This window comes from Lissotriton vulgaris, chromosome 5, assembly GCF_964263255.1.
Source record: "Lissotriton vulgaris chromosome 5, aLisVul1.2, whole genome shotgun sequence".
NCBI classification, from domain to species: domain Eukaryota; kingdom Metazoa; phylum Chordata; class Amphibia; order Caudata; family Salamandridae; genus Lissotriton; species Lissotriton vulgaris.
The window spans coordinates 1,869,413,037-1,869,425,926 of NC_141693.1; the positions used below are offsets into that span (position 1 = coordinate 1,869,413,037).

General features: G+C 46.5%; 1 protein-coding gene across 2 annotated transcripts in view; it reads right to left on the reverse strand.

The window, feature by feature from the left end:
* MED24 (mediator complex subunit 24) overlaps positions 1-12,890 on the reverse strand; it is a 296,784-nt gene that overhangs the window by 89,083 nt on the left and 194,811 nt on the right. For both annotated transcript variants that reach the window (XM_086924369.1, XM_086924368.1), the window contains exon 18: positions 3,048-3,147. In XM_086924369.1, coding sequence (XP_086780495.1) covers positions 3,048-3,147 — 100 coding nt within the window. The remainder of the gene's footprint in view (positions 1-3,047; positions 3,148-12,890) is intronic.

Here is a 12,890-nt window from a genome sequence, read left to right on the forward strand (position 1 = left end):
AACTCCCTCCCGACCCACCTCCGATTGACCCAGGACCACCTCGCCTTCAGGAAGCAACTCAAGACCTGGCTGTTCGAGCAGTAGCGGACCCCCCCCCCCCCACCCCCCCCCCCTAGCGCCTTGAGACCCTCCGGGTGTGTAGCGCGCTATATAAATGCTCTGATTGATTGATTGATTACAAGTGAACAGGGATGCCAACTTAAGTACATGTACTGGGCACTGGTCATTATGAGTTCCCCAGCTACAGGGTGGCTATACTATCCTATGGTGTTTAGTATCAAACACCTTGTCTTAATAAATCGGTACTGTTGCCAGTTCAAGATTTATTATCACATGCACCCAGAGGGCACCCAAGAGGTACCCGCTGAAAAACCTTCCACTATTTAGTGTACTGGCTGACTGGTATCTTTCAGCCTGCCACCACAGGCAGGTTTCTGACCCCCTGCAGGTGTGAGAGCTGGCACCCTCTAAGGCCAGAAACAATGCCTGCTCCGAAGGAAGGGTTTCACACCCCCAGCATGATGGCTAGTGATTTAGCAAATCAAGGCCAGGTGTTTCAAAGCCCCTGCCACCTTTGCTATGTGACCCCTGCTTCTCCCAGACCTGGGAGATGCCACCCTCTGAGGCCCATTTGACAGCAGGACAGGCGTAAAATTAGCTAGGCCAGTAGGAGTGTTGTACCACCAAGCTAGTCACACCCCTAAGGTAGATTGCCTGATGGTGGTTCACAAAAGGATTCCGCCATCTTGTTTTTGGTGGAATTAGGAACTCTGGGACAAGGTTATGCCCATTCCCCACAGGAAGTGGTCATATAGGGGTGATGGTGACCCCAAGGGTAATTGGCCCACTCCCTTTAACAACCCTAAATTTAGTATTTAGGTGGCCCCCTGACACAAGGAACTCAGATTCGTCTGCCTGAAGGAAAAGGACAAAGAAGAGCAGAAGACGTGAGAACTGTAGACCAGCATGCACTTTGTCGCAAAACTCTGTGTGACTGCTACTCTCCCGATAATCACCGACACAGATTCGTCCAAAAGTGGAACAGCCTCCCTAAAACCCTGGAAGTCTGCCCAGCACTTCTTCAACCACGCAGTATCTCCCTTGGAGTGGAGGAGCCACTTCCCTGCTCCAGCAGGCAGTGACAACAGTTGACAAGTACAGCAATACACAAGGTCCCTGAGCCAGTTGCAAGCACCAAGGCTTGTTTGTGTTCAGTCAGAACACCACCGCCACCAGAATTTACTTGCACGTTGAATGACTCAAAGAGAGGCCAGCTACATACCGAGAGTGGCCCTGCTATGGTTCTTTTCCCTCTTCTGAAGGTACACCTAGAGCTGTGGGAGCCTCTAACTCAAGAACAAAACACCTCTGCTCCTGAGCTCCCCAGCCCGGACTCACGTAATTTGACAGTGTCTCTGTGGTCCCGAGACAGTCAGGAGCCGAGCCCCTCTTGGGTTTTGCCTGACTCATCCCTCAGCCCCTGTGCAGCCTTTTCTTACAGGTAGTTGTCCCCATTGACTTTAGCAGGTAGCGTTTGAGGCTACCACAGCGTAAAGCACCTCTGCACCCAGACACCCCAGGGCAGGTAAAACGAACTGTTGGTGCTTTCTTGGACTTGGGCTCCTATTTACCTTCAATCCAGAAGAGCAGTCCTGTAAGTCGTCTGTAAGTGTACCTATGCAATGAATGTTTCTCCCATAGGATAACATTACCACGTTCGAGGCTTATGCCTCAAATCGGACAGCTGTTATTTTCTACTGTTTTTACTGTCAAATTTGATGAAGTCTACAGTACTTTCCTGATTCTGATGCTCTTGGTGTCTAAAATTTATAAAAATCTGTTACTTTTCTAAATTGGTCACAGATTTCTTCTTGAGTGTGTCTCTCATTTACGGACTGTGTGGCCACAAATATGTTACACTACACTCTGATACACATTACCTGTTCGCACAAACTACCACATAGAGAGCATTTGGGATTAATTTAGGCCCTGTAAGCCAATAAGGGACTTTCTACACAGTGTACCTCATTTTGGTACACTACAACAACAAAACACGTGAAGGACCTTTTAAGATCTGTCCAGCTACAATTTAATGTTTGAAATGAGCTCCCCATCCACACAATGCAGCATACACGAACAGGATTAGATAGAGTTGTAATATTTGAAAAGAATGGCCTCTTGCAAGTTGTATACATTATCCAACCATTGCTCAGATCATATGAACCGAGGATAAAGTTGTCCAAAATCATCCCAGGCTGCTTATGTTGCCCATTCAGTCTATTATGTGCAGTTTGATACTAGCATGGTAATTACTAGTATGGAAGTTTTGTTGTCTCAATTTTAACTATTGTAAACAAAACAAAAAGTGGTTCCATTGGGCTTGAGGGAAACCTTCTAGAGTTAGGAAGAACAAATACATTGCGCCTAGTTGGAATAGATGTTTTGACAGAGATTCAAAATGTTCAACCCATGCCACAACGGTGCATACTGGGACTCAAATCAAGTTTACAAAATTAACAAAATGTGCTACTTAATTTTGAGGTTAAGGTGAATAGTAAAATACAACAAATACAACGCTTGATGACTGCAACTGACTTATATAGCAAGAGACACAGGAACAAATCTGAATCTCTAGTCTCAAGGAGACCAGGAAATTACTTGTCAGGTTCCTTCATCAGGACTTTGTAAAAAAGCATATGCAGATAGCAAACCTTAGTCAATGATATACAGAAAGTCAGTGGCCAGAGCTCTGTGGGTGTCTACAAGTAATGGATAAAAATAAAATACCTTGGCATCTAGAATAATGTTTGAAAATAATTAGTTAAACTGACAGGAAGGGTATGGATCCTTTTCTAAGTTCATACTTGAGTGGAGTCCTTGAAAAAGACTACAGTTGATCGAAGGGTGCACATACCGAAATGGATTCAATTTTAAAGAGAATGACAGGAAGTTAGTAAAAGGAGAATGATAGATGTCCTAAGTTTATGCCCAAAATAAGCAAATCAACATATTGGTGGAAGGAGATAGGGAGTTTTCAAAGCTTTTACCTGGATTGAGTCAATGGTCAGGACGCCATTCTCCCAGGCATTCAGAATTTCCAGGATGGCTGCGGAAATGCTTAGACAGGCTTCATGCCACTTCATCTGACTGGATGAAGAAAACAAAACATTAAATAGAAGTTAACAGGTTAGGCAAGAGAAAACATAAAAAGGGAGGCGGGGAAGTAGAGGTGGAAGCTAAAAGGAAGGCCAGAATAGATGAAGGGCGTTTGCAACCCTTAAAAAGAGAGAAAAAAGTGGTATTGCATGCAGGAGGGATGGCAGGGGACTAGGACTTCCTGATCCTAAAGGTAAGAGATTCCGAATGTAGAGGCCAGAAAGGTACCTCACTTCTCTGTTACACATCCTCTCACTCACCCTGATACCCTCCATCTCCTCCCTCATCTCACCACTTAAAACTATTTCCAGTCTCACCATGATTTCAACATTAAGAATGCTACTAAACACAGCCACCGTTTTGAAATAACACAGTCTCAAAGACAGACTATACAATGACACCAAGGGCAAGAAAATGCTCTACTCAATCACGTGGCGAAGGGACAGTCATCACATCCCATGTGCTGGTGGATTTTTACGAGCTCTACTGAAATATCAAGCTGCAGACGAAGGGAGCTCGCAGACTGTTAGGATGCTGAACACATTTTTAAAAACTTCTTAAGCATGTGTGAATTTAACCTCATTTGGAGCAGATAACCTACATGTAGTTTTCAGAGTATCGGATACTGGGGCCTGTGAGAACTGGGGGGAAATCACCAGATTGTGAACGATCAAATGTGGAATTATAGGTGGTGTGGTGTATAGTGACAGAGCATTCCATCAACAAACCCACACCCTAAATTTCCTGCTTGGAGTACTATATTTCTTAAGAGGTTTTGTTCTCCTCCCAAACTGGCCAAGTGGGCCACCAGGATACCCTCTTCCAATGTTTGCTACCAAATTTAGGTTGGGTAGGGTTTTATCTTTAAGGAGTTTATAAATACACAGACCTTTGATCTGAATATTCACAAGATATTATAACTATTTTAGATTGTGCTACCCACCCTGTATTTGTTTTACAAACTAGTTCTTGCACATTTCAGGTGAAACTAATATTCCTTCTTCAGCTTGGGCAGAGTATGTGTGACTGCAGTAGATCTGACCCTTGTATGCGACTTTGAATAAATATGTATTTGAAAGTGTGGTGCAAAGTTCCGGCTGGAGGGAGTGAATGAACAATGTTGTGTGTACAATGACTGCTGATCGACAAGTTACAAAAATAATATTTGCTTTCTTGGCCTCTGCTCCAAACTGGATGTTTGAGCCACAGGTATCCTAAATGAGTAGGCAACACTTGTGTAGACCTTGAATTTGGACTGTATACAGTTTAAATGATTTGTGTAATACATCTGCATGGCTGGCACATCTTCATTATGGGATCCTATTTGATTTCATAAATAGGACATCTCCACACAGGATGCAAAAATTAAATTAAGACTTTTTACATTAGTAAATTAATTTTAAAGGGAAAGCATGCTCATTAACAAGAACAATCTTCTCCTTTTCGTGCCTGTAACGGGGTGAAGGTGACAGGATCTGAGGAGTGGTGGACCCCCGGAATTGACTCCATAATCCCTCCTTCCTTGCAGACGGACACATGGGGCGCAGGTCAGGACGGACTCGAGGAGGAAGACCACGGCGCCTTTAACTGGACATACACGGAGGAGGAAGACACTCCCTCTGCACACGTCAGAGATACAGGATTGGTTAAAGCCCAGGAAGTGCTGTACACGGCGTGTGACATCACCCCGGAGGAGGAGGCGAGGACCGGTGTTGGAGAACGGGCGAGAGAAGTTTGTAGCAGCGAAGAAGCACGAGGAAAAACCGAAGAACATCCCGGAGGAAAAGCTGAAGAGGAGTCCCACGGAAAGCCAGGAGGCCAACGACCCCGTGAGCCGCCGTGCCACTCTCCCGGGGGAGGAGCGTGGCTAACCCAGGTACGGCAGCGTATGGCGGCTTGGGTGGGAAGCAAGCGTGTATAAAGTGTATAGAACCCGTATGTGTCTTCCCTCGTTTACCCTCACCTTATGTTTCCTTTACCCCGCGTTTAACCCTCACCGTCTGTAAAAACCCAAACCACTCCACTGTATTTGAGATACGAAGTCACCGGTGATATCCTCCCTCACTTCACACGGCCCCTTTGGTTCAAACCCCAGTAGACAGGAGAACTAACGGCACCCTTTTTGTTGGTCTCTTTTGCATGGGAACCGGAGCCAAGCAACTGCCTTCTGACCAGACCGTGAACTGCATCACATCCATACGAAGAAGAGGAACACTCGAACGCCAAAACGGATTCCAGTCAATTTGCTAAAGAGAGACTTACTTTCCGTACAAGGAGAACCTTACTGTTAAAGTCCAAACGGGGAATACCAATAAAACCATCTTTAACCCCAAGACCTGGTGTTACTCTCGTTCCTGACCCACAACCTGGTACGTCTTCCACCCCTGGTCCAGCAGCCCAGTCCACAGTGCCATAGGAGTGAAGGAGGATTGCTGTCCCAGAATGTTGAGCAGAGTCAGTTAGAGAATATTATTTTTCCACTGTACGGAGTGGAGTCTGAATAGTAGTCGCTAGACTATTCAACCCTATTTTTCTTCATAATACAGTCATGTGGTACTTTTTTAATTCAATGGGTTTAATTTCAGTCTTCAACGTTTGGAATAAATTTGTTCCAGAGATTAGGTTGGAATTTTAATCTTTTAGTTTCCGGATATATTTTGCCTATATTTTCTGTTGTTTAGTTACTTTTTTTTTTTTTTTACTAGAGTTTTTGTGGAAAGATTCTAAAATGAAAGCATTTTTCCTGGTGGCCAGTTTCTGTAAGATGCTGTATCTGTTCTTTAAAGGGCCATTTAGTGATAAAGGGCTTCCTATGGGAAATTCAGTGCTCGGCTGTATTTGCAACAAGCGACACCACTGGTCTGGAATGGCGTGAATACAGCAAAGGGGGTGAGGCTTCAGTTGAGACACTCACTATTCCTTTAAACTACACTTTGGACTGCTTAAGAAAATGCTTCTTGGTTTTCAAATCATACAGTAGATCTTGTTGGTGTATATCTCTCCCTATACCCACAGGTTAAAAATCATGCTTTTTGTTTTCACGAGGATGTCGTCCTAACACTTTAGTTAAAGCTTTCCTTCTTACTCCAGACAACATCAACAGCCTTGTGAGTATAAACACTTTTAACCTGGTATACTCATTTCACTTCAAGACCTTAGACAAGAAAGTGCTTATTTTCTTTAATTTTTTTTTTACAGAGTTTTACATAGCGCGAACTTTACCCGAATCGGGTACCAGAGCGCTTTACATAGCACCAGTTGCATTACATGAGGACACATTCATTTTTGTTGGGCACGGGGAGATTATGTGATTTGCTCAAAATCGCAGGATGCTCAGCGTCATTGCCAAGTCTCGAACCCATTTCCCCAGATTCAAGGTTGACCGCTCTAGCCGTTAGGCCAACTTATTGTCTTGCGTGCAGTGATTACTGATATGCAATAAAGGGAGTGGGGACAGAGAAAATCTGCAATGAAGTATTTCATTGAGGTAGTTTCAACTATTTTGTAATACAACTCTGGAGACATAGGAATTAAAGGTACTCCGCCTTTAGGTTCCGAGAGACAGGCCAACTCTTCTGTGCAGATTAATGTCATCGTTTTGCCTTTTCTTGGTACCTTTCTTCCTTACGGTATTTTCTATCCTCCATCAAGATTCTTATAAAATGTGGAAGGGAGGAATTTTAATATTTTAAATTATGAAAAATACTGCTTTATAAGGAGAGAATGATCATACTTCTGCTTGAATTGGGTTTTTGGTCTAAACATTGTGGGTCGTGTATTGTCTTTATTCTAAGAGGTTCACATTATGGAAAACACCTCATAGAATAAATTAGTCTAGAATAAGGAATATGCTGCTTACCAGTATGCATCTGTTCTTGGCATAGAGGGCTGCAGAGTGGTACATTTATGAATAGATCGCCATCTGGTGTTGGGCTCGGATGATTGCACTTGTTTTTCTCCTGGAGAAGTCTTTTGTAGTCACGAGGCTGGTGACTCTTCCCTTGGGTGATAGTGCGCATGGGCATCGGCTCCATCCTTAGATGGTGTTGCCATAGTAGGGTTAGATGGAGCAGTATGATAGAATACAGAAAGAGATGCCCATGTAAGTGTACCTAATTAAGATAATGTTGGAACAGACACAGGTTTCCGGGGAGGCAGGGAGGGCATGTACCACTCTGCAGCCCTCTATGCCAAGAACAGATGCATACTGGTAAGTAGCATATTCCGTTCGAGGCATATGGGCTGCAGATGGTACATTTATGAATAGATTACACAGCAGTTACCTCCCTAGCGGTGGTCACCAGTGTCTGTTGCAACAGTTTGAAATACAGCCTGGCCCACATTTGCTTGTTGTCTTGCCTGCACGTCAACACAGTAGTGATTTGTGAAGGTATGCGGTGTAGACCAAGTTGCTGCTTTGCATATGTCATCTAGGGGAATATTCCCTAAGAATGCCAATGATGCCCCTAGTTTTCGTGTAGAATGAGCTCTAGGGGGAACAGTTAGTGTTCTTTTTGCCTTTGCCTTTATGTAACATATCTGTATGCATTTAACAATCCACCTGGCAATACCTGCTTGCCTTTATGTGTTGGGGAAAACGCTACAAATAGTTGTTTAGTTTTTCTGAAATGTTGTGTTCTTTCTATGTAATATAATATTGCCCTTTTGACATCTAGTGTATGTAGGGCTCTCTCTTCTACAGTCTGTGTCTTTGGAAAAAAGACTGGTAGTTCCACTGGCTGATTGATGTGGAATGCTGAAATTACTTTAGGCAAGAACTTTGGGTTTGTTCTAAGAACCACTTTATTTTGGTGTAACTGTAGAAATAGTTCTTGTATTGTTAATGCCTGTAACTCACCCACTCTCCTGAGGGAGGTAATTGCTATAAGGAAAGCCACCTTCCATGTAAGAAATTGTATTTCACACCTTTGCATAGGTTCGAAAGGCGGTCCCATTAGTCTGGTGAGAACTATGTTGAGGTTCCAGACTGGAGAAGGTGGTAGTCTTGGTGGAATAACTCTTTTGAGACCTTCCATGAAAGCCTTGATTGCAGGTACTCTAAACAGGGATAAATGTTGCCTGTTTTGTAGGTATGCTGCTATACCTGCAAGATGTACTCTAATGGAGGTATAAGCAAGGTTTCATTGCTGTAAGTAGAGTAAGTAGCAAATAATATTTTGTGTAGATGCGTCCAGAGGGTTGATGTTGTTACTGTTGCAGTATACAGCAAACCTTTTCCACTTTGCTGCATAGCAGGCTCTGGTGGTGGGATGTCTTGCTTGCTTAATAATTTCCATTCAGTTTGGAGGTAAATTTAAGTATCCAAATTCTAAGACCTCAGGAGCCAGATCGCTAGGTTCAGTTGTTTGGGATCTGGGTGCATTATTTCTCCATGGTTCTGTGTAAGGTGCATGGGTGAGAGTCTTCATTTTTGGTGTGGCACTTGTGAGAGTTGTAGGAGCGTGGTGAACCACGGCTGCCGTGCCCACGTGGGTGCTACCAATATCATGGTCATTGAATGCTGTTGCAGTTTTTGAACCACTAATGGAATTAGTGGGAGAGGGGGGAAAAGCGTATGCAAATTTGTTGGACCAATTTATCCATAATGCATTGCCCTGCGACAGGTGGTGTGGGTACCTGGATGCGAAGCTTTGGCATTTTGCGTTCTGATGAGTGGCAAAGAGATCTATCTCCGGTTGTCCCCATCTTTTGAAGAATGGCTGCAGTATTTGGTTGTGCAGTTCCCATTCATGTATTTGTTCTGACTCTCTGCTTAGGATGTCTGCTATCTGATTTTGAACTCCTGGACGGTGTTCGGCTAACAGATAGATGTTTTGAGGAATAGCCCATCTCCAAATTTCCTGTGCTCAAGTTCAAGTTCGGGCATTTATATAGCGCACTACTCACCCAGAGGGTCTCAAGGCGCTCGGGGAAGGGTTTCATTATTTGTCGAATAGCCAGGTTTTAAGTTCTTTTCTGAAGGAGATGTGGTTTTGAGTAAGGCGGAGGTGAGTGGGGAGTGAGTTCCAGGTCTTGGAAGCAAGGAAGGAGAAGGATCTGCCTCCCATGGTGGATTTTCGGATGCGCGGGACTGCGGCGAGAGCTTGATTGGACGATCTAAGTTGGCGGGTGGGTTTGTAGAAGGACAGTCGAGTGTTGAGGCATTCGGGTCCTAGATTGTAGAGGGCCTTGTGTGCGTGGGTGAGAAGGCGGAAGGTAATTCTTTTGTTGACTGGAAGCCAGTGCAGGTCTTTTAGGTGTCCGGTGATGTGATCATGGCGAGGGATGTCTAATATGAGTCTCGCTGATGCGTTTTGGATGCGTTGGGAGTTTTTTCTGTAATTTTGCTGTGATTCCGGCGTATAGTGTGTTACCATAATCCAGTCGACTCGTGACCAGTGCGTGGGTGACAGTCTTTCTTGTCTCGAGGGGGATCCAGCGGAAGATCTTTTTGAGAATGCGAAGTACATTGAAGCAGGAGGATGAGACGGCATTGACTTGTCTGGACATCGAGAGAGAGGAATCTAGGATGAAGCCAAGGTTACGTGCATGGTCTGTGGGTGTGGGAGCTGTGCCCAGAGCGGAAGGCCACCAAGAGTCGTCCCAGGCAGAGGGGGAAGATCCCAGGATGAGCACCTCAGTTTTGTCTGAGTTGAGTTTCAGGCGGCTATGTTTCATCCATTCGGCTACTTCTTTCATGCCTTCGTGAAGATTGGTTTTGGCGGTGTTGGTGTCTTTGGTGAGGGAAAGGATTAACCGGGTGTCGTCGGCGTAAGAGATGATGTTGAGGTTGTGTTGGCGCGCGATGGAAGCGAGTGGACTCATGTAAACGTTGAAGAGGGTGGGACTGAGTGAAGATCCTTGTGGAACGCCACAGATGACTTCAGTGGCCTCTGAGTTGAATGGGGGAAGTCGAACTCTTGGAGTTCTCCCAGCGAGGAAAGAGATGATCTAGTCCAAGGCTTTTCCTTGAATGCCGATGTTGCTGAGGTGTTGTATAAGGGTGCTGTGGCAGACTGTGTCGAAAGCGGCGGAGAGGTCGAGCAGAATGAGGGCCACTGTTTCTCCGTTGTCCAGTAGTGTTCGGATGTCGTCAGTCCCTGCAATGAGGGCGGTTTCGGTGCTGTGTTTGGCTCGAAATCCGGATTGAGATGGATCGAGGGAGTTGTTGGATTCAAGGAAGGCGGCGAACTGGCTGTTGACGGCTTTCTCAATGACTTTGGCCGGGAATGGGAGGAGGGACATGGGTCGGTAGTTCTTAAGTTCAGAGGGGTCTGCTGTGGGTTTCTTCAGAAGGGCGCTGAGTTTGGCGTGTTTCCAGCTTTCTGGAAAGGTGGCAGTGTTGAACGAGCAGTTGATAACATCACGGAGACGGGGTGAGATGATGGAGTCAGCTTTGTTGAAGATGTGGTGGGGGCAGGGGTCGGTTGGCGAGCCAGAGTGGATTGAGTTCATTAGGCGGATGGTGTCTTCAGTGGTGATTGGGTTCCAGTCGCTAAGGTTGTTAGTAGGCGGAGTAGGGTCTGAGGGGGGTATGGAGGGTTGGTCGCTGGGAGTATTCTCAAAGCTGTTGTGGATGTCGGCAATTTTGTTGTAGAAGAAGGAGGATAACGCATCGCAGAGGTCTTGGGAGGGAGTGATGCTGCGGTGGGGTTGGTGAATTCTTTGATGATGTTGAAGAGTTACTTGCTGTTGTGAGTGTTGTTGTCGAGACGATCCTTGAATGCGGATTTCTTGGCGGATCGAATCAGTTGGTGGTGTTTGCGGGTGGCTGCCTTGAGGGTGGCCATGTGGTCGGTGGTTGGGTTTTTTCTCCATGTTTTCTCCAGGGTGCGGCATAGCTTCTTGGATTTTTTAAGGTCATCACTGAACCAGGGAGCCTTTTTGCTGGCTGATTTGAACTGGTGCTTTTTCAGGGGTGCTAATTAGTCAGCACTGTGGGTGATCGATTGCTTGAGATTGGTGGCCGCTTTGTTTGGGTCCAAAGAGAGGGTGGGGGGGTTTTGGTTGAGTGATCTGAGGAGTTGGTCGGAGGTGATTTTGTTCCAGTTTCTCCGAGGAATAGGTTGTGGGCGGTTGTGGTTCAGGGTGGTTTTGTAGCTGAAGTGAACACAGCTGTGGTCCGTCCAATGGAGAGCTGTGGTGCGATCGAAGGAGATATGCTTGCTGGAGGTGAAGATAGGGTCGAGCGTGTGTCCGGCAACATGGGTGGGGGTGTCAACAAGTTGTTTGAGTCCGAGATTGGCCAGGTTGTCCAGAAGGGTGTTGGTGTTGCTGTCGTGTTTGTTTTCAAGGTGGAAGTTGAGGTCTTCTAAAAGAATGTAGTTCTCGGAGGCGACGGCATGTGTGCTGACGAAGTCCGTGATGTCATCGCTGAATTGAGTACGGGTATCTGGAGGCCTGTAGATGAGGGTGCCTTTAAGTGTGGTCCTGGGGTCGGTGTGGATCTGAAAGTGGATGTGTTCGGCGGTTGCAAGATTATCGTCGGAGCTGGTCGTGATTTTGATGGTGTTCCTGTGAATGATGGCGATGCCTCCTCCTGTTTGATTGGTGCGGTCTTTTCGGATAATCTTGTAAGCGTCCGGTATGGCTATGGCGATGTCGGGTGCTGATGATGTGTTCATCCATGTTTCTGTAAGGAAGGCGATGTCCGGTGACGCAGTGTCGAGTAGGTCCCAGAGTTCAGTTGCGTGTCTGTGGACCGAGCGGGTGTTAAGCAGGATGCACTTCAGGCGGTTAGATTTGGAGTTGTGTGTTGAGGAAGTGGGTTTGGTGAGGGTCCTGAAGCAGTTGAACTTGCAGGAGAGGCAGGCGAATGGGCCATGGGTACGTCCTGAGGTGGCTTCGCAGCATTGTGGTGTGCGTGCGGGGTTGAGGGCGAGGAGTGTTACTGCATCATATGTGAATCTAGTGGGTTGGGAGCGGCGGGGACCAGGGGGGCCGGCGCTGGGCGCGGGCCCGGCGTGGGCCCGGCGCGGACGGGCGCAGATGGGCGCAGACGGGCTTACCTTTGGCGCACCTTCGGCGCGCGCAAGGGGCGCGACCGCTGCGCGTGAACGCTGCACGGGAATGCATCTGTCATAAGTGGATGGAGGAAAGGGGAGGGGCGAGGGCGGGGCAGCTGGGAGGCGGGAGCGTGGTGGGGTACTGGGCTCGTGGTTAAACAACAAACAACAAAATGGCTGCGAGCCAAAAAGTCTAACACGAACAGATTAGGGCACAACCTGAGTTAGGCTAGGGAAAGGGCAATGGCGCCAGCACAATAAACCCAAAATCGATAACAGAGTTTAAAGGCAGAAAACACAGTTGATTGGTGAAGTAATGCGCACGGTGGCAGTATAGCGCTCTGAAATGATCTAAATTCCTGTATAGCGCTACGGAAATTAAACAACACTCTAGCACACGAGAAAGTGGCAGTAGTGCGAGCAGAGCGCTACTTCATTCAATCAGACACGCATAAAGTAAAGAAGCAGTAGTGCGAGCAGAGCGGGACCCAAAATAAATCAAAATCAAATCAGCAGTAATGCGAGCAGCTGTAGCGTGAGCAGAGCGGGCACAAATTGAATCTGCAGTAATGCGAGCGGAGCGTTAATAAATCAGAATTCGGCAAGTAGCAGTCTGGAGAAATATCTTAACGATACCAGTTTCTGGGTCTGGGTCAGGGCAGGGAGCAGCGATTAGGAGCGACCGCTTCTGGAGTCTGGATAGTTGGAGAGAGTGTCCCCCCCCCCCTG